The following is a 19,995-nucleotide window of genomic DNA, read 5'->3' as shown; positions in this document are numbered from 1 at the left end:
ACCATGTCGCTCTTTAGTTTTGTTTAACAGACGTGCATGTAAGATACATTGTGTCGGGTTTTGGGGATACAAAGATATGTATTATGTACCTGTCCTGCTTTCTCCTCGCTCTCTAGGGTGACAGACGAAACTGTCAGATTTTCATACTGATTTGTGCATTACTATATCAGCACAGAAAAACTCTCAAGCCCTTTCAGCATCCGTGTGAATTACCTCGTCACTCTTTAGCTTGTGTAACAAGCTTGCATATAAGACAGCTTGTATTGGTGCTGCTAGGGATACAAAGATATACACTGACATTGATCCATGAGCTTATGGTCAAATAAGGAAAAATTTGGACAGAAGCCACTGGGTGTGATCCAAGAGGCTGCCAGAGCAGGAGACCCGGCAAAGTATTGGAAAAAATGGTAGGAAGGAGGGAATCCCTTTCATTTAGGCTGAAGCCTAAATCAAGGAAGTCATTGTGGAGAGGGTGTCGTCCAAGTTGGGACTTAACCCAGGATCTAGGTGGGTTCCAAGGATGGAGGACACTTGAGCGAAAGTCCGGATATGGGAAAAGGCAGGACAAGAATGGGAGATAGTGAGTAACTCAATTTGGCTTTGTAATGTGAGAAGACCTGAAAGGGAGACAGCTTGTAGAGAGCCTTGAATGCCGGAATCAGAATGTCTATATTCAGTAGTCAATGGGAAGCAGCTGGAGTCTGTTGGGAAGAACTCAGAGCAGGGGCTTAGAAAGCTCTGACCCCATGGATTGGCGGGAAGTGGCTCAGGACATTCAAAAACCCTCCTCTCCTCCCTCTCTTCCACCCAGCCTTCCGATTGTTCGTCCGCCATCCCCCTCTCCGTTCCTCCTTACCTCCTTTTCTCCCTCCCTCCATTAGTCCCCTTCTCTTGACTCATGACTCGGGCTCAGGATCTTATGACTTATTTCTGGAAGCATTGCATTTGTCTCTCAGTTATTCTCCCTGCCTCCAACTCCAACCTTCCCACCTTCCCACAGAAGCCAAGTTAATATTCCTAAAGATCGAGACTGATAGTGACAGTGCTCAGGAATCTCCCATGGCTCCCAGGTGCCTCAGGATGAAAACACTGGCTTCCCTCTTTGCCATTTAAAGCCCTTTCTAATCCTCCTTGAGTTGACCTTTTCTGATGAACTACCTGTTAGTACCCTAGGGTGGCATCTTGCCTCTGTCCCCATGGGAACTACCTTTACTTTGTAAGCCGGTGTCATCTTCAGGAGACTCTTTGTCTTTTGATTTCCCCATCCCTCTGAAGCTCTAGGGGCTCGATAAAATGTTTATTCAGATGGGGTCCACTGAGACCTTGGAGCTTTTTTCTCCTGAGCTGAGAAGCTTGGGTTTCCTTCCAGTTCTTGGAGTTTAAAATTGGACAATTGAGAGTGATCTCTGCTGCATTGGGACCGGGGGGAGGGCAGCGAGGATCGATCCGTGCACATTTATTAAACACCCATGGTATGCTAGGCAGTAGACCGGTTCCATTCCTCAAAGGGCTCACAGTTTAGCAGGGAGACTGTATATATACAATGTTAAAAAAAAAAAATAGATGTCAGATAGATTGGGGAATTAGGGAATAGTCATAGGGAACAGGAGGTAGGGAAATCACTTAGCCTTGAAATGGTGCTCTGAGGTGGCAAAGTGTTTTATAAATAGAATTTCCTTATGACCACCATTACTTCTTTGGCCATTTGGCAACCCAAAGTGGTTAAGTGACTTGCCCAGGATCACACAGCTAGTGAGTGTGACTAGACTTGAACTCAGATATTCCTGACTCCCTAATCCCCTAGATTGTTCATTGAGCTAAGCTTTGAAGGATCTGGAACTCTGAGAAGTGATTGGGAAGAGAGTGCACTCCAGGCTGGGTGCACTGCCTGGGCAAAGGCCTGGAGATGGGAAATGCTGAAGAGTTGTGTAAGTGAAAGGACTTGAAGGCTTGTTTGGCTGCACTATAATGGACTTGGAGGGAGAGGGCTGTGAAGTGAAATAAGATCTTCCGGGCCAGGCCATGGCCAAGGTCACTGAGAGCTAGCCTCTGTTCTTCTTTTTACCTATTTCTCACCCCAAATCGGCTGCTTGGGAACAATCTACTCCCACCCTCTCTCTGAGTTGGTGGGTGAGCATTAGAACAGCCCTTACAAGCTGCCACGGGGATTCCTATATTCTACTTTAAGCTGTAAAACACTCTAGAAATATGGGTGGAGGAAAGTTGTAATGGTCTGTGAGCTCCTGGAGAATGGAGACTTCTTTGCTTTTTTTATTGGGATATAGGAAGGTTCTTACCAAGTAGATGTCTTATTGGGATATAGGTAGATCCTTACCAAATGTCTTATTGGGATATAGATATGTCCTTAACAAATAAATATCTTATTGGGATATGGGAAGGTCCTTACCAAATAAATGTCTTATAAGGGTATAGGTAGGTCCTTACCAAATAGATGTCTTATTGGGATATAGGTAGGTCCTTAACAAATAAATGTCTTATTGGGATATAGGAAGGTCCTTACCAAATAAATGTCTTATAGGGGTATAGGTAGGTCCTTACCAAATAGATGTCTTATTGGGATATAAGTAGGTCCTTAACAAATGTCTTATTGAGGTATAGATATGTTTTATTTGGGATATAGGTAGGTCCTGACCAAATCAATGTCTTATAGGGGTATAGGTAGGTCCTTAACAAATGTCTTATTGAGATATAGATATGTCCTTAATAAATAAATGTCTTATTGGGATATAGGAAGGTCCTTACCAAATAAATGTCTTATAGGGGTATAGGTAGATCCTTACCAAATAGATGTCTTATTGGAATATAGATATGTCCTTAACAAATAAATGTCTTATTGGGATATAGGAAGGTCCTTACCAAATAAATGTCTTATAGGGGTATAGGTAGGTCCTTACCAAATAGATGTCTTATTGGGATATAAGTAGGTCCTTAACAAATGTCTTATTGAGGTATAGATATGTTTTATTTGGGATATAGGTAGGTCCTGACCAAATCAATGTCTTATAGGGGTATAGGTAGGTCCTTACCAAATAGATGTCTTATTGGGATATAGGTAGGTCCTTAACAAATGTCTTATTGAGATATAGATATGTCCTTAATAAATAAATGTCTTATTGGGATATAGGAAGGTCCTTACCAAATAAATGTCTTATAGGGGTATAGGTAGGTCCTTACCAAATAGATGTCTTATTGGGATATAGGTAGGTCCTTAACAAATAAATGTCTTATTGGGATATAGGAAGGTCCTTACCAAATAAATGTCTTATTGGGATATAAGTAGGTCCTTACCAAATAGATGTCTTATTGGGATATAAGTAGGTCCTTAACAAATGTCTTATTGAGGTATAGATATGTCTTATTTGGGATATAGGTAGGTCCTGACCAAATCAATGTCTTATAGGGGTATAGGTAGGTCCTTACCAAATAGATGTCTTATTGGGATATAGGTAGGTCCTTAACAAATGTCTTATTGAGATATAGATATGTCCTTAACAAATAAATGTCTTATTGGGATATAGGAAGGTCCTTACCAAATAAATGTCTTATAGGGGTATAGGTAGGTCCTTACCAAATAGATGTCTTATTGGGATATAAGTAGGTCCTTAACAAATGTCTTATTGAGGTATAGATATGTCTTATTTGGGATATAGGTAGGTCCTGACCAAATCAATGTCTTATAGGGATATAGGTAGGTCCTTACCAAATAGATGTCTTATTGGGATATAGGTAGGTCCTTAACAAATGTCTTATTGAGATATAGATATGTCCTTAACAAATAAATGTCTTATTGGGATATAGGTAGGTCCTTAACAAATGTCTTATTGAGATATAGGTAGGTCCTTAACAAATAAATGTCTTATTGGGATATAGGAAGGTTCTTACGAAATAAATGTCTTATGGGGGGGGGGGGATAGGTAGATCCTTACCAAATAGATGTCTTATTGGAATATAGATATGTCCTTAACAAATAAATGTCTTATTGGGATATAGGAAGGTTCTTAGGAAATAAATGTATAGGTAGGTCCTTAACAAATGTCTTATTGAGATATAGATATGTCTTATTTGGGATATAGATAGGTCCTGATCAAATAAATGTCTTATAGGGGTATAGGTAGGTCCTTACCAAATAGATGTCTTATTGGGATATAGATAGATCCTTACCAAATGTCTTATTGGATATAGATATGTCCTTAACAAATAAATGTCTTATTGGGATATAGGTAGGTCCTTAACAAATAAATGCCAGTTGAGTGACTGACTCCTTCCTTGAAGGTAGATCTGGGCTCTCTCCTTTGGCCCTTGGATCAGAGGCCCTGACTTGTAAAGTGATGAAGACGTCCATCCTTTCTCCAAGCATGCGGCCCTGTCTGCCCTCTGGCTCTGAATTCGTGGCCAGCGGATGTCCTGTGGTCTTCAGCTTCTGCTGGGGACAGTGGGTGGGTGGGGCCTGCGTCAGGATTGGGACAGTGGCAGCCAAGATGGCACCCCTTCTGTTTGGGATCCCCTCGGGCTGAGATGGAGGCTGGTGGTCTGATCACGTGCCAGGCGATTTCTGAACCGCAGAGAGCCCAGCCAGGAGAGTCGAGGGCGGCCTCGGGTTGGTCCTCATGGAGGAGCTCCGGGGGCTCTTCAGGAAGGGCCGGCTGCCAGGGGGGTTCAGGTAGTGTGTGACGTCTGGCCGGAGGACTCATCAGGAGGGAGGCAAAGTTTGTTGACCCTCTGAAGGCTGTGGTGCCTTGTAATGATTAACCTGTTCCTTCTTTTCCCTTCCTGAAGGGCTATTGGTCCGTGGCCAAGAAGGGTGATCTTGGGCCACTCTCTGCTGGCTGCCAAGTGTGGGGCTACGGATTTCTCTAGATAAATCCCCCTTCTGCCGGCCCTTTCCCTCCCCCGGAGAACTCCATGGGAGTGATCCTGCTCCAAGTGTGGAGTAGAGACACTCCAGAAGAGATGGGCAGGAAACCAAGGCACAAGGCAGGGATGACATCCATAGACTCAAGGTTGCAAGGATGAAGCATTAACATCCCTTATCCTGAGGTTCTCCCCATTTCCTTGGTTCAGATGGCCCTGCCCACTTGGCCGAGCTCTCGGGGAGGGTGGACACCATCGTTTTGCCTTTCTTTGCTTCCTATGTGCCCGGCACTGAGTAGGGGACTTACCCGGGGTTATTCCCTTCCTTTTCCTCTTCTGAACTTCCTCTATGGGGGTGTGGGAGGAGATGCTCAGCTCCTGTGATTTCCTTGCCTTCCCAGTATGCAAATCGTTGAACATTATGTAAAGCATTTAGTATTGTGCAAATATTGGAAGTCGTCCCTAAGCAAGTGCCCGGTTTGCTCTGATCTAGGGAACTCCCTCTTACTGGACTCCAGCGTCTGGCTAGCCTGCCAGTGGGCCAGCGGGCCGGCACCGTGGGGCGGGAGGACGTTCCGGCTGCCGGACTCCCTCCGAGGCCTCAGCTGTTGGTCCGGTTTTCCCATTCAGCTTTCAGGGCCACCTCTAATTCCAAACTCCCCTGTCCCCACCATCAGACCCAACAGATTTGAAAAGGTGGATCAAAACCCCCAAGCCGGGCTGAGTGGGGAGGGATTATTTGCCTTGTGAAGAGCAGGTTGCCAGGATGTGGGACGGGGTCCCCACCTGAGATTTCACTGGACCCCAGATTTAGAGCCGAAAGGGGCGTGGGGTCCAGTCCCTTCGTTTTATAGGGGAGCAGCCCCAGGAGAAGGGAATTATGGGCCCAAAGTCACAGACACGAGTCAGTGTGCCGGGGAAGACTTGAACGTTAGATCTTCTCGACTCCAAACCCCATTTCTCCTCACTTTTTCTAAGCCCGAGAGGGGCTTAGAGCCTTAATAATAATGGTGAGGATGATAATAGCTCCCATTTACAATGATTACCTCATTTGATCCTCATGATAACCCTTTAAGAGAGGGGCTATCATCTCCATTTTTACAGATGAGGAAACTGAGGCAGGCAGAGGTTCAGTCTGTGTCCTATGGTGCCCAAGGCTTGACTAGGATGGATCTGGAAGAGACTATACAGTAGGTGCACTAGCCCAGTCCCCCTCAGTTTACAGGGTGGCGACTGAGGCCCAGGAAGGGGACGTGTCCAGGGCAATGAAAGGAGGGATGATATCGAGGGGTGATTTGGAGATTTCTTCTCTGGGCCTTGGTGACTTCAGGTGTACAAGAGAAAGAAGGCTCCGTGCCCAGGGTCCCAGCCAGACATGGCAGACCCAGTTATTACTGATATAATAGGTGGGCATGGGAGCTCTGGGCAAAGCCAGGGAGGTTTGGCACCGATGGCAGGATCCCTCAATCATGGGCTGGGGATTTGCTTCCAAAGGAGGCTCCGGGGCTGGTGGGGAGTCGTGTGGAGAGCTGGGGTTCCGGCCCGACTCCGGGGGCTTAAGAGCCGGGGCCTCTGGGCTGAGCCTCAGACTTGGCTCATCTGAAAAATGTCCAAGAGCGGTGTCTGCAATCTGGAGGGACCTTGAGGGTTGAGTGCTGGGCCTGCGGGCAGTCTGGGCCCGGGTGTCAATCCCATCCCCGACCCTGACGCTGGGTGTCCTCCTTTGTAAAGGGGCAAGGGGCTTGTGGGGCCCCTAAAGGAGTCTGGGGGGAGTATTTGTAAATTTGAAAATACAGGAAAAGTGCCAGTTATTATTATTAGCAATAGTAACAAAGTAATAGTGGTAAAGGGTCATAAAAGTGTGCAGCCTGAAGTCAAAAGGGAGCTGGATTTGACTCCTGGCCCTGTGAGTCTGGGCCTGTGGTATTCTCCTCTACAAAGAGAGCCCTTCCAGGGCTAGAGTCGGGGCCTTGAGGCCCTTCCAGAGCTGGAGCTGGGACCCTTGAGGCCCTTCCAGGCTAGAACTGGGACCCTTGAGGCCCTTCCAGGGCTAGGGCCGGGGCCTTGAGGCCCTTCCAAGGCTAGAGTCAGGGCCTTGAGGCCCTTCCAGGGCTAGGGCCGGGGCCTTGAGGACCCTTCCAGGATTCAGGGACCTCATGATTCTGGCTCTTCCTCTCATTTGTTCCCTAACATTGACTGCAAGCTCACAGGGTGAGTGTTGAGAAGGCAGACTGGGACAGAGGACGTCAGCGGGCAGCTCCCAGACCCTCCCAAAGGCTCCTCTGAGCAGCGGGCCCAATTTGGTGTCCCAGAGGGGTGGTTACCTTTATAGGAGTACCTGGCTCTGTTGAGGCTTTGGGTTGGGATGGTATTTATTGTGAAGGATGTGAGTGTGTGTGTGTGTGTGTGTGTGTGTGAGTGTGTGAGTGTGAGAGTAAGAGTGTATGAGTGTGTGTGTGAGTGTGTGTGTACATGTGTGTGTAAACATGGATGTGCACCGATCCACACGTGCCTCTCCTATCCTGGCGCGAAGCAGAGGATGCTGCCTCCTCCATGGCTTTCCCGGTGCCAGACTGGAAGGAGACTGGGCATTCAGCCTTGGCCCCTCCACCTCCGGGCACTGGGCTGGCGCAGGCCCTTTTCCTCCGCTCCGTTGGCTGGGGCCAAGGGCAGAGCTGGGCCCCGATGCCAGGAGGTGGAGCTGACGCCTTTTGGTTTTGCAGGAGCCTGGCCCACGTGGTGGACTTTAGCAAGGTGAGGGAAAGGCCGGGGCAGCGCCCCTCAGAGGGCTCAGCCCTGCCCTGCCCTGCCCTGCCCGACGCTGCCTGAGGACCTTTGTGAGGGTTCTTGGGCCCTTCCTGCGTTATCTTATCGGGGCCAGTGTCGTTGAGCTTCTGTGACGGCCTTCGGTTCCTTTGTAGTCACCCCCGATTGGTGGAGGAGCAGAGCACCCTGGAGGGTTGGTGAGCCTGGTGCTCCGTCCCTCCCTTTCCTGCTCTGGGAAGTGGAGGCTCAGGCCACATGGAAGGCTCTTCTCACACCTTTAAGTTTCACCTTTTTTTAATGTTTATTGATGCTTTTGCTATTTAGTTTGCCTTTCTAGTTAGTGGTGGCCCTTTCCCACCATCGAACCTGCCTTTGAAACAGTCACAAGTGACCCCGTAAAAGGACTTTTTGTGACAGTGTATGCTGCATTTGGATCCTGTGGGCCCTTCCTCTCTCTGCCCAGTGAAGGAAGGGATGGTGTTTTCTCCCTTTCTCCTATCACCTCCCCATGTTTCCCTTGCCGTTATTACTTTTTCCTTTTCTCTTCTCTTCTCTTCTCTTCTCTTCTCTTCTCTTCTCTTCTCTTCTCTTCTCTTCTCTTCTCTTCTCTTCTCTTCTCTTCTCTTCTCTTCTCTTTTCTTTTTTTCCTTCCCATTAACTTTTTTTCTTTTCTTTTCCTTTCTTCTCTTTTCTTTCCTTTTCTTTTCTGGAATTCCAGAAGGTTCTCTGGAATTCCCAGAGAAGGTCCGGAATTCAAACCCTAGCTGTGTGACCTTGGACAAATCACTTAAGTTCTCTACCCTGTTCTATTCACTCTACTACCATAGGCTCCCTATAGGCCCCCACTGATGACCTCTCCAGTCCTATTTCATGTTACTTTTCGTCTTTAAACAACGTGCTTGCTCATTGGCTGGGAACCTTTTAATGATTAGCTTTGTCGGACAGTAGAATGAATTTTCACAGGAACTCGTGAGCTTTCTGTATTGGCTGGGTGACCTGGTGGGAGGTGCTGTAAAAGTGATTTCTTCTTCAGTTTTGTTCAATCGCTTCTGACTCTCCGTGATCGCCTCTGGCTTTTCTTGGCAGAGGTTCTGGAGTGGGTTGGCATTTCCTTTTCCAGCTCATTTACAGATGAAGAAACTGAGGCAAATAGGAAACTGACCTGCCCGGGGTCACACAGCTAAAGCATGTCTGAGGCCAGATTGGAAGCAACTCAGTGCTCTCTTCAACTGAGCCACTTCCTCAGGATTAGGCTGCCCTAGATATCAGGGATTCCGAGTCTGTGAACATGTGGATAAATTTCAGGTAGTCTGTCAACATAGATAAGGAAAAATATACATCTTCCTCCCTTTGCAATGCTGTGGATTTTATTTTTAAAAACATGGTTCTGAGAAGGAAAAATAATCTTCTTCCCTTTGCAATCCTATGCATGTTATTTTTAAAAACATGGTTCTGAGAAGGGGTCCACCGGACTGGCTGCTTGCGGGAACCAGGACACACAAAAAGCCCAGTTGCTCCCAGTGAGCTCTGAGGCTCCCTCCACTCTGGAAAGCCTCTGCTCTCCTAAGCCTTGGCAGGTCCCCTGGTGCTGGCCGTGCTGGCTGGCGTCCTGGGACTGGTTCGGGCACCTGGGACCTCGGTAAGGCGGTTCTGAAGGCCGACGTGGGCGGCCGAGGGGCTCAGTGGATGACTCCGTGACAGGTCCACGGTCATGGCCGCCGCCCTCTCTCCCGGTGTCCGTTTTCATTGGTGGGCTGGACGGTTCCACACATCCAAAAGTTACCTCGATGTGGCTTTGAGCGCTTGGCCTTTGGGGTGAGGGGAAGCAGAGCTGGGAAGGGAAGGCCTTGGTGCTGGTTGTGACATTGTGCTGACCTCGTCCTGGCTGCGTCATTTGGACAGACAGACTGCCTCCGGACCCGGGATTTCCTCCTGTGTGGAAGGGGGCGGCTGGGGGGAAGGGAGGATGATTTGTGGTTCTGTTTGCGTGTGTGAAAGGCCAGCTCTGGCCAGGGATGCTCTCCTCTGCCAAAGCGTCCTTCTTCAAAGATAGGCAGCCGGAAGGTGGCCTTGTGCTGCCCGAGCGTTATCTGCCGACCTCCAGTTCAGAGCAGAAAATCGCGGGGGGCCGGCAAGACTTGGAGGTCCCTGTGGGGGGGAGAGCCTTCGAAGGCGGGCCTGGGAGGCCTGGCACTGAGGCTTCCAGCTGTATAAACAAGCCAGCCGATTGGCAACAGCAGAGGTTGGGTATCTGGCAGCCGGGGAGTGATGAGTGCCCACAGAGTAAGGAAATTGGGATTAAGAGCCTTGATTTTATTGGTATTTTTAAAGAGTTAATCATTAGGTCAAGTGAGGTAGTGTTGGGGGGCAGGGGAAGGATATTAGATGCAAGAGTCAGAAAGACCAGAGTTCAAATCCTAGGGGAAGGATGTTAGATCTCGGAGTTAGAAAGACCAGAGTTCAAATCCTAAGAGAAGGATGTTAGATCTTGGAGTTAGAAAGACCAGAATTCACATCCTAGGGGAAGGATGTTAGATCTCAGCATCAGAAAGATCAGAATTCAAATCCTATCTCGTCTTTTATTTCCTGACTGTGGGACTGTGCTATAATTTCTTCTCTGTCAAGGGTCCTAATAATGGCATCCCTTCCTCGCAGGGTTTCTGTGAGGATCAATCAAGTGAGAGAATATAGAGAAAGCCACTCGAGGAAGTGGTGAACATCTCTGCTACTCAGATGAAGAAAATGAGCCTCAGGGAGGTGACAGGAACCTAGATGGGGAGCTGGCGAGGGCCCGAGGGCCACCGAGTCCCCCTTCCCCCTCGTTTTACACTTTGGACAGGCTCAGAGAGGAGAGGAAGAGTTTTGCCCATGGCGGGCAGAGGTCCCTGCTCCTTTGGGACTAAAGATGAGCAGGGGTGGCCCTCTGGCCAGCCCGGGGAGGAGGGGTCGAGCTGTGAATGACAGATGGGATCTGGATGCTCTGGCTGATGGAGCTTTGGCCGGTCCAAGGTCACTGCCAAGTCCTGGAGAACATTTAGAAGCGCTGAGTGTACGGGCACGAGCGTGTGTATTATGGGGACATATATGTGTGTCTGAGAGAGTGTGTGTTCGCTTGCACACTTATATATACACACATGTACTGTATACACACATATAAAAGGAAACACAGTTAGATATGGTACTATAATTGTGTATTATTATAGCATTTACTGAGGTGGTTATTGTTATCTAAATCAAAGGGAAACATTGTGAGCGGAGCCTCTGGGAGGCCAGAGAAGGCCCCTGCCCGCCGCTGCCTGGGTGACCTTTGGCAGCTGGCATCATGCGGGCCTTCCTTGCCCAGCTTCCTCAGCCCGGGTGCCAGGGAGCCCTTGGCGAGTGGAGGCAGTTTCTTCATCTGGGAATTCCCTTAAGGGACCAAGCCTTTTCCTTATCTCAGTTAAAATACCTTTTCTGTATGTTTGTGTTTTGAAAGATTTATCATGTCTGAGTAATCAGAGTAATCCGGCCCAGGACCCTTTGGGCTTTGGGTCTGCTGATGGAGGGGAGTTGATAAGGGGCGGTTGCCATCCATTGGAGCTGCTCTTAGTCTCCAGATTATTGGGGGGGAAGGGGGGACCAAATCTGTGATGTCATTGAGATGATGATGATGATGGTGATGATGATGATGATGGTGGTGGTGGTGGTGGTGGTGGTAGCCAGCATTTATAGAGTGCTTTGAGGTTTGGAAACATCCTTGGTATTTATTCTCATTCATTCATCACAGCAGCCTTATGAAGTAGGTGCTATTCTCACCATTTGACCGGTGGGGAAACTGAGGCTGAGAGAAATGAACAACTTGCCAGGATAAGTATTTGAGGTGAGATTTGAACTTTGATCTTTCTGGCTCTGGCTTTATCCATTACCCAGCTGCCTCAGCTGTAGCAAATTCCTTTTTATCAATTCAAGTTGGAGCTTCCCAGCTCTCTGGAGCCCTGCATCCCCTCCTCCCCCAAGGCAGTTTGTTCTGACCAAAGGCAGGGACCTCAGAAGCCAGTCTAAGCTAGACCTCTCCCCCTTATTTTACAGAGAAGGAAACTGAGGCCTCTGGAACTTGCCTTAGATATATGAGTTATGTTGGAAGTGGGATTTGAACTTGGGTCTTCCACATTTTACAGATGGGGAAGCATAGGTGACTCTCCTCCAGTCAGAGGGCTAGCGAGCATCCCAGTCTGTCTAGAGCCACGTCCAGAACTCTGGCCTCCCCCCAAAATGCCTTCTGGCAGCCTTCCAACAGGCTGGGCTCAGGAGGATTTGAAAGTTCACCCTTGTCTTTCTGAAATCATCTGGCTCCAACGAGGAGGCAGAGGGGCCATAGGACTCAAATCCCTGGCCCACCCACGACCACTGTCCACTGGGCTGGGAAAGCTTGTCATGTTCTAATAGTAAAGTGTCCACTCCGGGCTCCAGACAGACCCCCAGTGACAATGCATTGGGAGAAGGGTATTTCTGGGGCTCTGAAAGCCAGATGCAGCTGCTTGCTGTGGAACAGAACTGCCTAAGGGAGAAGGGCAGGGCTTCTTTCTTGGCTGACATTCAGGGCTTTTTGTGATGTAGAATTGGAGATGCTTTATCCTTTGACCCTTTTCTCTGATTGGTGAGTTCCTGACCCCTGGCCCCTGATCCCTGGAGGAAGGGGAAAAGAGAAGAAAGGAGAAAAAAGCAGAAAAAAAAGAAACTAAACAGGTAAGCAAGAAACAAGGAGAAAGAAAATGAAAGGATAGAAAAGAAAGAAAGAGTGGGAGAGAGTGTGAGAGAGGGAAAGAAAAGGAAAGAAGGGAAGGAGGGAGGGGAAAAGAGAAGAAAGGAGAAAAGGGAGAGAAGAAGGAGAGAAAAGGAGAAAAAAAAGAAATTAAACAGGTAACCAAGAAACAAGGAGAAAGAAAATGAAAGGATAGAAAAGAAAGAAAGAGTGGGAGAGAGGGAAAGAAAAGGAAAGAAGGGAAGGAGGGTGGTGAAAAGAGAAGAAAGGAGAAAAGGGAGAAGGGAGAGAAAAGGAGGAAAAAAGAAACTAAATAGGTAAGCAAGAAACAAGGAGAAAGAAAATGAAAGAATAGAAAGAAAGAAAGAGTGGGAGAGAGAGAGAAAGGAAAAGAAAGAAGGGAAGGAGGAGGGAGGGAGAAAGGAAGGAAAGGAGAGAGTGAAGGGAGGGAGGGAGGAAGAAAGAAAGAAAGGAAAATTGGTCTTCATGTTCACTTCATTCATGCCTCTCCATCTCCCCCAGCAGCTTTCTCGTCGGGAGGGTCTTCTTCCTCCTCCACATCCCAGCTTCCTTTTGTGGTTGTCTCCCCCATTTGAATGTAAGCCCCTTGAGAGCAGGACTGTCTTTTGGGCTCATATTTGGTTCTCGTGCTTAGCTCAGAAGCTGGCACACAGTAGGTGCTTAATAGACACTCTCTTTGCCTCTCCTTTCTCTCCGCCTTCCCTTCCTCTCTGTTCTGGCCTAGCAGGGCTTCTCCTGCTCCTCCATCATCCTCTTGTGCCCTTGGTGTCCTGACCTCCGGGTCCTGAGTCTCACTGTTTCCTGAGGCCTCGAATGCCCTTCCCTTGTAGGTCTGTTATTCCAGATAATGGCCATCCTTCGGCCACTTGCAGACCGCCAGGTAGTGGCAGTGATGGTGATCTGGACTTGGATTCTAGTAGGACCGATTTCCCCTCCAGTCCTGGATTTCCTCACCTCCGATGCCAGTAATAACTGTCCTGTCTTCCTGACAGAAATCCTTGGGAGGGAAGACGCTTCATTTGGAGTGACAGGGTCTCCGTTCTTAGGTCCCCAGCTGGTAATCCTCTGACCCAGAGCCAGAGGAGCATCTCCTTCCTAAGAATGATATTCTTCCTGTACAGGATTGTATGTTACGTTGCCGACCCATTCTTTCAACAAACATTAAATGCCTACTGTGTGCCAGGTTTGGGCTAAACATAGAGATACACAGAGTTTGCAAAAGCCCCTGTCCATCGGGAGCGTTTAATCTAACTGGGAGAGAGGGGACAGAGAGAGAGCAAATAAACCCGCATGAAGCAAGTTCTGTACAGGATGAATGGGAAATGATTCATGGAGGGCTTAAGAAGACTTAACCTGGGCTTAAGAAGATTTGGGGGAGACTCCCCTGGGGCTGACCTTTTTGTTGGGACTTAAAGGAAGCCCCGGAGGTCCCTGGTCAGAGGGGAGGAAGGAGAGCCTTCCAGGCCTGGAGATACCTTGGTTTCCCCTTCTAGTTCAACTCTAGGAAGCTTGTAGTGACCCCGTTTCTTAAAGGTGGGGACTTCCTTAAAACAGCCAGGCTAAAAGGTCTTTACTCAAGGGTATTTCTGGGGTTTTCTCTGTTTGGGGAAATATATTGGAACATGTCTTTTTTTTTTTTTTTTTTTTTTTTTTTTCTTATGTGGGCTCAGGTTGAAAGGGATGGTTTCTATTCATTCTCTCCCCTTTCCTTCCTTCCTCTCCATCTTTGTCCTTTTTTTTTTTTTTTCTGCTTTGCTTTTGCTTTCTCCCCCTTCCTTCCTCTCCACCTTTGTCCTTTTTTCCTCTCCTCTCCACCTTTGTTCTTTTTTCTCTCCTTTGCTCTTGCTTTCTCCTCCTTCCTTCCTCTCCACCTTTGCCCTTTTGTTTCCCTCTTTTGCTCTTGCTTTCTCCCCCTTCCTTCCTCTCCACCTTTGCCCTTTTTTTCCCTCCTTTGCTCTTGCTTTCTCCTCCTTCCTTCCTCTCCAGCTTTGTCCTTTTTTTCTCTTATTTGCTCTTGCTTTTTCCCCTTTCCTTCCTCTCCACCTTTGTTCTTTTTTCTTTCCTTTGCTTTTGGTTTCTCCTCCTTCCTTCCTCTCCACCTTTGTCCTTTTTTCTCTCTTTTGCTCTTGCTTTCCCCCCCTTCCTTCCTCTCCACCTTTGTTCTTTTTTCCTTTCCTCTGCATCTTTGTTCTTTTTTCTCTCCTTTGCTCTTGCTTTCTCCTTCCTCCTTTGTCCTTTTTTTCTCTCCTTTGCTCTTGCTTTCTCCTCCTTCCTTCCTCTCCACCTTTGCCCTTTTTTTCCCTCTTTTGCTCTTGCTTTCTCCTCCTTCCTTCCTCTCCAGCTTTGTCCTTTTTTTCTCTTATTTGCTCTTGCTTTTTCCCCTTTCCTTCCTCTCCACTTTTGTTCTTTTTTCTTTCCTTTGCTTTTGGTTTCTCCTCCTTCCTTCCTCTCCACCTTTGTCCTTTTTTCTCTCTTTTGCTCTTGCTTTCCCCCCCTTCCTTCCTCTCCACCTTTGTTCTTTTTTCCTTTCCTCTGCATCTTTGTTCTTTTTTCTCTCCTTTGCTCTTGCTTTCTCCTCCTTCCTCCTTTGTCCTTTTTTTCTCTCCTTTGCTCTTGCTTTCTCCTCCTTCCTTCCTCTCCACCTTTGTCCTTTTTTCTCTCCTTTGCTCTTGCTTTCTCCTCCTTCCTTCCTCTCCACCTTTGTTCTTTTTTCTCTCCTTTGCTCTTGCTTTCTCCTCCTTCCTTCTTTTTTTCTCTCCTTTGCTCTTGCTTTCTCCTCCTTCCTCCTTTGTCCTTTTTTCTCTCTTTTGCTCTTGCATTTTCCCCCTTCCTTCCTCTCCACCTTTGTTCTTTTCTCCTTTCCTCTGCATCTTTGTTCTTTTTTCTCTCCTTTACTCTTGCTTTCTCCTCCTTCCTCCTTTGTCCTTTTTTCTCTCCTTTGCTCTTGCTTTCTCCTCCTTCCTCCTTTGTCCTTTTTTCTCTCCTTTGCTCTTGCTTTCTCCTCCTTCCTCCTTTGTCCTTTTTTCTCTCCTTTGCTCTTGCTTTCTCCTCCTTCCTTCCTCTCCACCTTTGTTCTTTTTTCTCTCCTTTGCTCTTGCTTTCTCTTCCTTCCTCCTTTGTCCTTTTTTCTCTCCTTTGCTCTTGCTTTCTCCTCCTTCCTTCCTCTCCACCTTTGTTCTTTTTTCTCTCCTTTGCTCTTGCTTTCTCTTCCTTCCTCCTTTGTCCTTTTTTCTCTCTTTTGCTCTTGCTTTTTCCCCCTTCCTTCCTCTCCACCTTTGTCCTTTTTTCTCTCCTTTGCTCTTGCTTTCTCCTCCTTCCTTCCTCTCCACCTTTGTTCTTTTTTCTCTCCTTTACTCTTGCTTTTCCCCCCTTCCTTCCTCTCCACCTTTGTCCTTTTTTCTCTCTTTTGCTCTTGCTTTCTCCTCCTTCCTTCTTCTCCACCTTTGTCCTTTTTTCTCTCCTTTGCTCTTGCTTTTTCCCCCTTCCTTCCTCTCCACCTTTGTCCTTTTTTCTCTCTTTTGCTCTTGCTTTCTCCCCCTTCCTTCCTTCCTTCCTCTCCACCTCCCTTCTCCCATTCAACCTTATATATCCCACCTTTCAGTTGAGAACAGCTTCTTTAGTGGGAACAAAGGCAAGATTTGTAACTGACCCAGGGGATGATGTCAGGAGGGATTGGTGCCCATCTCTCCTTCTCTCCAGCCCCACCTGGCATGCCTGGTCTAGCTAGCAATGGCCCCCATCACTGCCAGGTCTGGCTGCTGAAACTTCTCTAGTCTTCCTGGGTAGCTGGCTTGGTTTTCTCTTCAATGCCAGGAAATATTCTGGGTGATGGGCTAGCCAAGCAAGCGCCGGCAAGCAGCAGTTGGGTAGAGAGCCCTCCTTTGCCAGGCTTGAAGCCATGGGCTTCCCTTTCCAGGGCAGGTGAACCTTACTGTCTGCTTCAGGGAGCTGGCGACTCTTCTTGTGCAAAGGTGACTCAGCAACTACCCCTTTCCCTTTCTGACACCCACACATAGGCCTTTGTGGACAGCTGGCAGAGAAAGCCGACCTTCTGCTTGAGACTCAGAAAAGCGTGAGCGCTGAGTAGGGGTCATTGGGGAGGATCTAGACAGTGGGGCTATGTGCATGGCAGCTGTAAGTATCTCTGGGAAATCCAGAGAAAGGGGATCTGGCTTGCCCTACTCTCAGAGAATTACCAGACATGTCGGGAGACACCCAATTGCTTTTCAGATGGGACTGAATTAAAAAATTAGTAGGGACCCCCTTTCCAACTTTAAAACTGGAAGGACTGGGAGGCTTTTTAGGTGGACCTTCTCTCCCTAATAGGCCAAACTAGCTCTTCTTAGATACTAAGGGCAGTGCTCTGGATATAGGAGGGTCTTGGTAACTCATTGGTAAATTTGGACTCTTGGAGAAGTAGGAAAAAGTAAGGAAGAAGTTTGAGGATCCTCCCTAGTCTGCTTGCTTGAGTTTCCCCATCTGTAAAAATGGAGATGACAGTAATAGCATCGACTTTGGTGAGGATCAAAGGAGAATAATTGTAAAATACAATAAACGATTGTAAAATGTTTATTAGCATAGGGCCTGGTACACAGTAGGCACTGTATAAATGTTAACTCATTATTCTGATCACTTATCATCATCATCATTTCTCTGCAGCAGGATTGAATTCTCTTGCTGCCTCAGTAACTTTTTACCAAGCCCTTTGTTTAGTCTGGGTCCAGAACGGCCTTGAGAGAGGCCCGAGGCCTCCTGGGCCATGGAGACTTGGAGATAAGGTGGTTGAATGGAATGTCACTGGGCAGGGGGAGGGAGCTGCAGCCAGACCCAGCCTCGGTCACCTTCGAGATCGTGTCAAGAAGTATGTGGGACCCAATGGAGGAAGGAGTGAGGGCTTTAGAGATCCCGTCATAAGAGGAAGCCAGCATTGCTTCTTCAGAACGAAGGGCAAGGCCAGCAAAGTGCAAGAGGAGAACCCCTCTGAGAGACTGAGGCATTGAAAAGTAAAATGGGCTTCTCACAGGTAGTGAGCTCCCCATCTCTCAGGGTCCCCACAGAGGTGGATGAGCAATTATAGGGTTGGCCACTAGGTTGTTTTTAAGAGGTGGGTCCCTTATTCTGCAGTTCTGGAATTCCTTAGCTTTTTTTCTCTGCCCAGTTTTCTGTGGGTGCTGTTTGAATGGAGAGACAGTCTGGCCTAACAGAAAGAGCAGTGAATTCTGGGAACCAGAGTGACCCACGTTCACATCACAGCTCTCGGCATGTAATGATCCGTGTGAGCCTCGACCCCTGTGAGCACAGTCTGATTATCTGAGGGGACAAGGTAGGGTTTCATTGACAGGTGGCAGTCCGGTGACAGGGCACCTCCTTGACAACTCAGAACCTCTCGGAGAGTTAGGGAAGGGGCCTGCCCAGTATCCCCCACTCCAGCCATTTCAGAATCAGAAGCTAAGATCTTCTTTCTCCTCTCAAAAATGGGGAGAATGGCATTTCCTCCTCCCCGGATAATTTGTTTTGTCGGCCTCTGGCAGTCTTTGCCCGGCTGACCTGGGTGTAACCCCCTAATGCAAAGCCTTGCTGCCTCTTGATGTGGTGGAAATGAAGCCTATAATTATTATTTTTCCTTAGGGTACAGAGGGGGAGATACATAAGTGCCTCCTCTGTGACAGGCCCCAGGGGACAAAAGTAACAGGAAGGATGATTGTCTGAGTGGAAGTTCTTGGGGAGCCAGTTTCCATTCAGTGTTTGTATCCGGGTGGAAGTTCTTGGGGAGCCATTTTCCATTGGGTGATTATGTCTGAGTGGAAGTTCTCGGGGAGCCAATTTCCATTGGGTGATTGTGTCTGGGTGGAAGTTCTTGGGGAGCCATTTTCCATTGGGTGATTGTGTCTGGGTGGAAGTTCTTGGGGAGTCATTTTCCATTCGGTGTTTGTGTCTGGGTGGAAGTTCTTGGGGAGCCATTTTCCATTGGGTGATTGTGTCTGGGTGGAAGTTCTTGGGGAGCCATTTTCCATTCGTGTTTGTGTCTGGGTGGAAGTTCTTGGGGAGCCAGTTTCCATTGGGTGATTGTGTCTGGGTGGAAGTTCTTGGGGAGCCATTTTCCATTGAGTGACCCAGAGGGCCAGGGAAGCTCACCTCCTTGACCATTACTGCCACATCTTCATTGTGAATCATCACCTCTGCATGTGGGGACTCTCCAACTTTGATCCAGAGAAGACACTTAATCCATATTTATTTCTCTTGTCCCTGTCCTATATATCCACTGGTGGGAGAGGGGGAGATGCACTAGGCATTCTGGCTTCTGCAGATCTCTTGGTGTTGTGTCGTTGCCAGTGGGACACATGGACAATCCAGCGCTTGCCTCCATAATAGTAATGATGCCCACCGGCATATGTGTATGAAGGTTTGCCAAGAGTTTTACAACTTTGATTTTCACAACAGCTTCTGAGCTGTTCTGAGGCAAGCAGAGGTTTAACCTCTCAATTCCAGTTCTAGTAAGTGTTCAAAGCAGAATTTGAACTCAGGTCTTGCATTCTGTACAATATGGCGCCCTATACCATGACTGTCATAAACATCCCCTTAGCCTTTCTCCTCAACTGAGTAGCCTGTCCTCCAGGGTTTGTCAAATCTTTAATGTCACAATCATCTAAGAGAGTAGAACAGCCTGTAATTAAGTTGAACTCAATTCCGTAGACAAAGAGCCTTTCCCTGGTTGAGCCAATAGGGACCTAAAGAATTGGAGATGGGTCCTGCCCTTCCAGAAGAGCTAGTTTTATTGAAGTAGCCAATATTCCTAGGACCTCCTCTCTAAGCCCGAAGGGAATCATGGGATCGGTCGAGACAAGGTCGCATACAGCTGCTCTTTAATCCCTCACTCTTAGTCACTTGACATTTAATGAGCACCTACTCTGCATCTGTCGATTTGTAAGGGGGGTGGGGGAGGCCCAGTGTGGCTGAGGCAGCTCCTTCATATCTAGGCTTCCCCAGGGCTGGAGGATAACGGTTATTTGGAGAGTCTCTGTGACCACCCCCTCTTTGCATTTCTTTCTCACCATTTTTTAAATGAGGGGGATGGGATTGACCCTTTCTCTGCATTTCCCTTTCACCATCTTTTAAAAGAAAGGAGTGGGATTGACCCTTTTCTGCTCTTCTTTGCTATCTTTTAAAGAGGGAAGTGGTATTGACCCCTTCTCCGCACTTCCCTTTCACCACCATTTAAATGAGAGGGATGAGATTGCCCTTTTCTCTGTATTTCCCTTTCGCCATCTTTTAAATGAGGGGAGTGGGATTGACCCTCTTTCCCATTGGCCATCTTTTAAATGAGGGAAGTGGGATTGACCCTCTTTCCCATCTTTTAAATGAAGGGAGATGGGATTGGCCCTCTTTCCCATTGACCATCTTTTAAATGAAGGGGAGTGGGATTGACCCTCTTTCCCATTGGCCATCTTTTAAACGAAGGGGGTGGGATTGATCCTCTTTCTCCAAGCTTCCCTCTCGCGATCTTTTACCTGAGCGGGCGGGATCTGACCAGATGTCTCTCCTCCAGGTGTCTGCCCAGGGTCACTGACTCCCACTCTGCTCTCTCTCCCTCTCCG

General features: G+C 47.8%; 2 protein-coding genes and 1 non-coding gene across 52 annotated transcripts in view; 2 read left to right on the top strand and 1 right to left on the bottom strand.

The window, feature by feature from the left end:
- The window catches only part of SLC25A37 (solute carrier family 25 member 37), a 48,007-nt gene that overhangs the window by 20,058 nt on the left and 7,954 nt on the right, over positions 1 to 19,995 (top strand). The window lies entirely within an intron of this gene.
- Positions 4,342 to 4,559, top strand: LOC127552675 (small nucleolar RNA SNORD17). The gene has a single exon (XR_007951530.1). It is a non-coding gene; the product is annotated as a small nucleolar RNA SNORD17 (small nucleolar RNA).
- Positions 9,171 to 19,993, bottom strand: LOC127547347 (octapeptide-repeat protein T2-like). Of its 50 annotated transcripts, none has more exons than XM_051974184.1 (5): positions 15,842 to 19,993; positions 15,099 to 15,729; positions 14,855 to 15,042; positions 14,500 to 14,684; positions 9,172 to 14,443 (listed from the first exon to the last, which is right to left on the bottom strand). In XM_051974184.1, exons 1-5 carry the CDS (start codon positions 15,973 to 15,975, stop codon positions 14,088 to 14,090), a joined length of 1,494 nt encoding a protein of 497 aa, XP_051830144.1. In that variant the 5' UTR covers positions 15,976 to 19,993; the 3' UTR covers positions 9,172 to 14,087. The 50 variants fall into 50 exon arrangements, 47 of the variants coding, with proteins under 47 accessions (XP_051830135.1, XP_051830144.1, XP_051830151.1 ...); XM_051974196.1 differs by having other exon boundaries at positions 9,178 to 14,443; positions 14,500 to 15,042; positions 15,099 to 15,242; positions 15,571 to 15,729; positions 15,786 to 19,993; XM_051974217.1 differs by having other exon boundaries at positions 9,178 to 14,443; positions 14,500 to 15,042; positions 15,571 to 15,617; positions 15,674 to 15,729; positions 15,898 to 19,993.

This window comes from Antechinus flavipes, chromosome 2 (genome assembly GCF_016432865.1).
Source record: "Antechinus flavipes isolate AdamAnt ecotype Samford, QLD, Australia chromosome 2, AdamAnt_v2, whole genome shotgun sequence".
In the NCBI taxonomy this organism is placed as follows: Eukaryota; Metazoa; Chordata; class Mammalia; order Dasyuromorphia; family Dasyuridae; genus Antechinus; species Antechinus flavipes.
The sequence above is the reverse complement of the archived record's forward strand: the minus strand, read 5'-3'. Positions and strand labels throughout refer to the sequence as shown.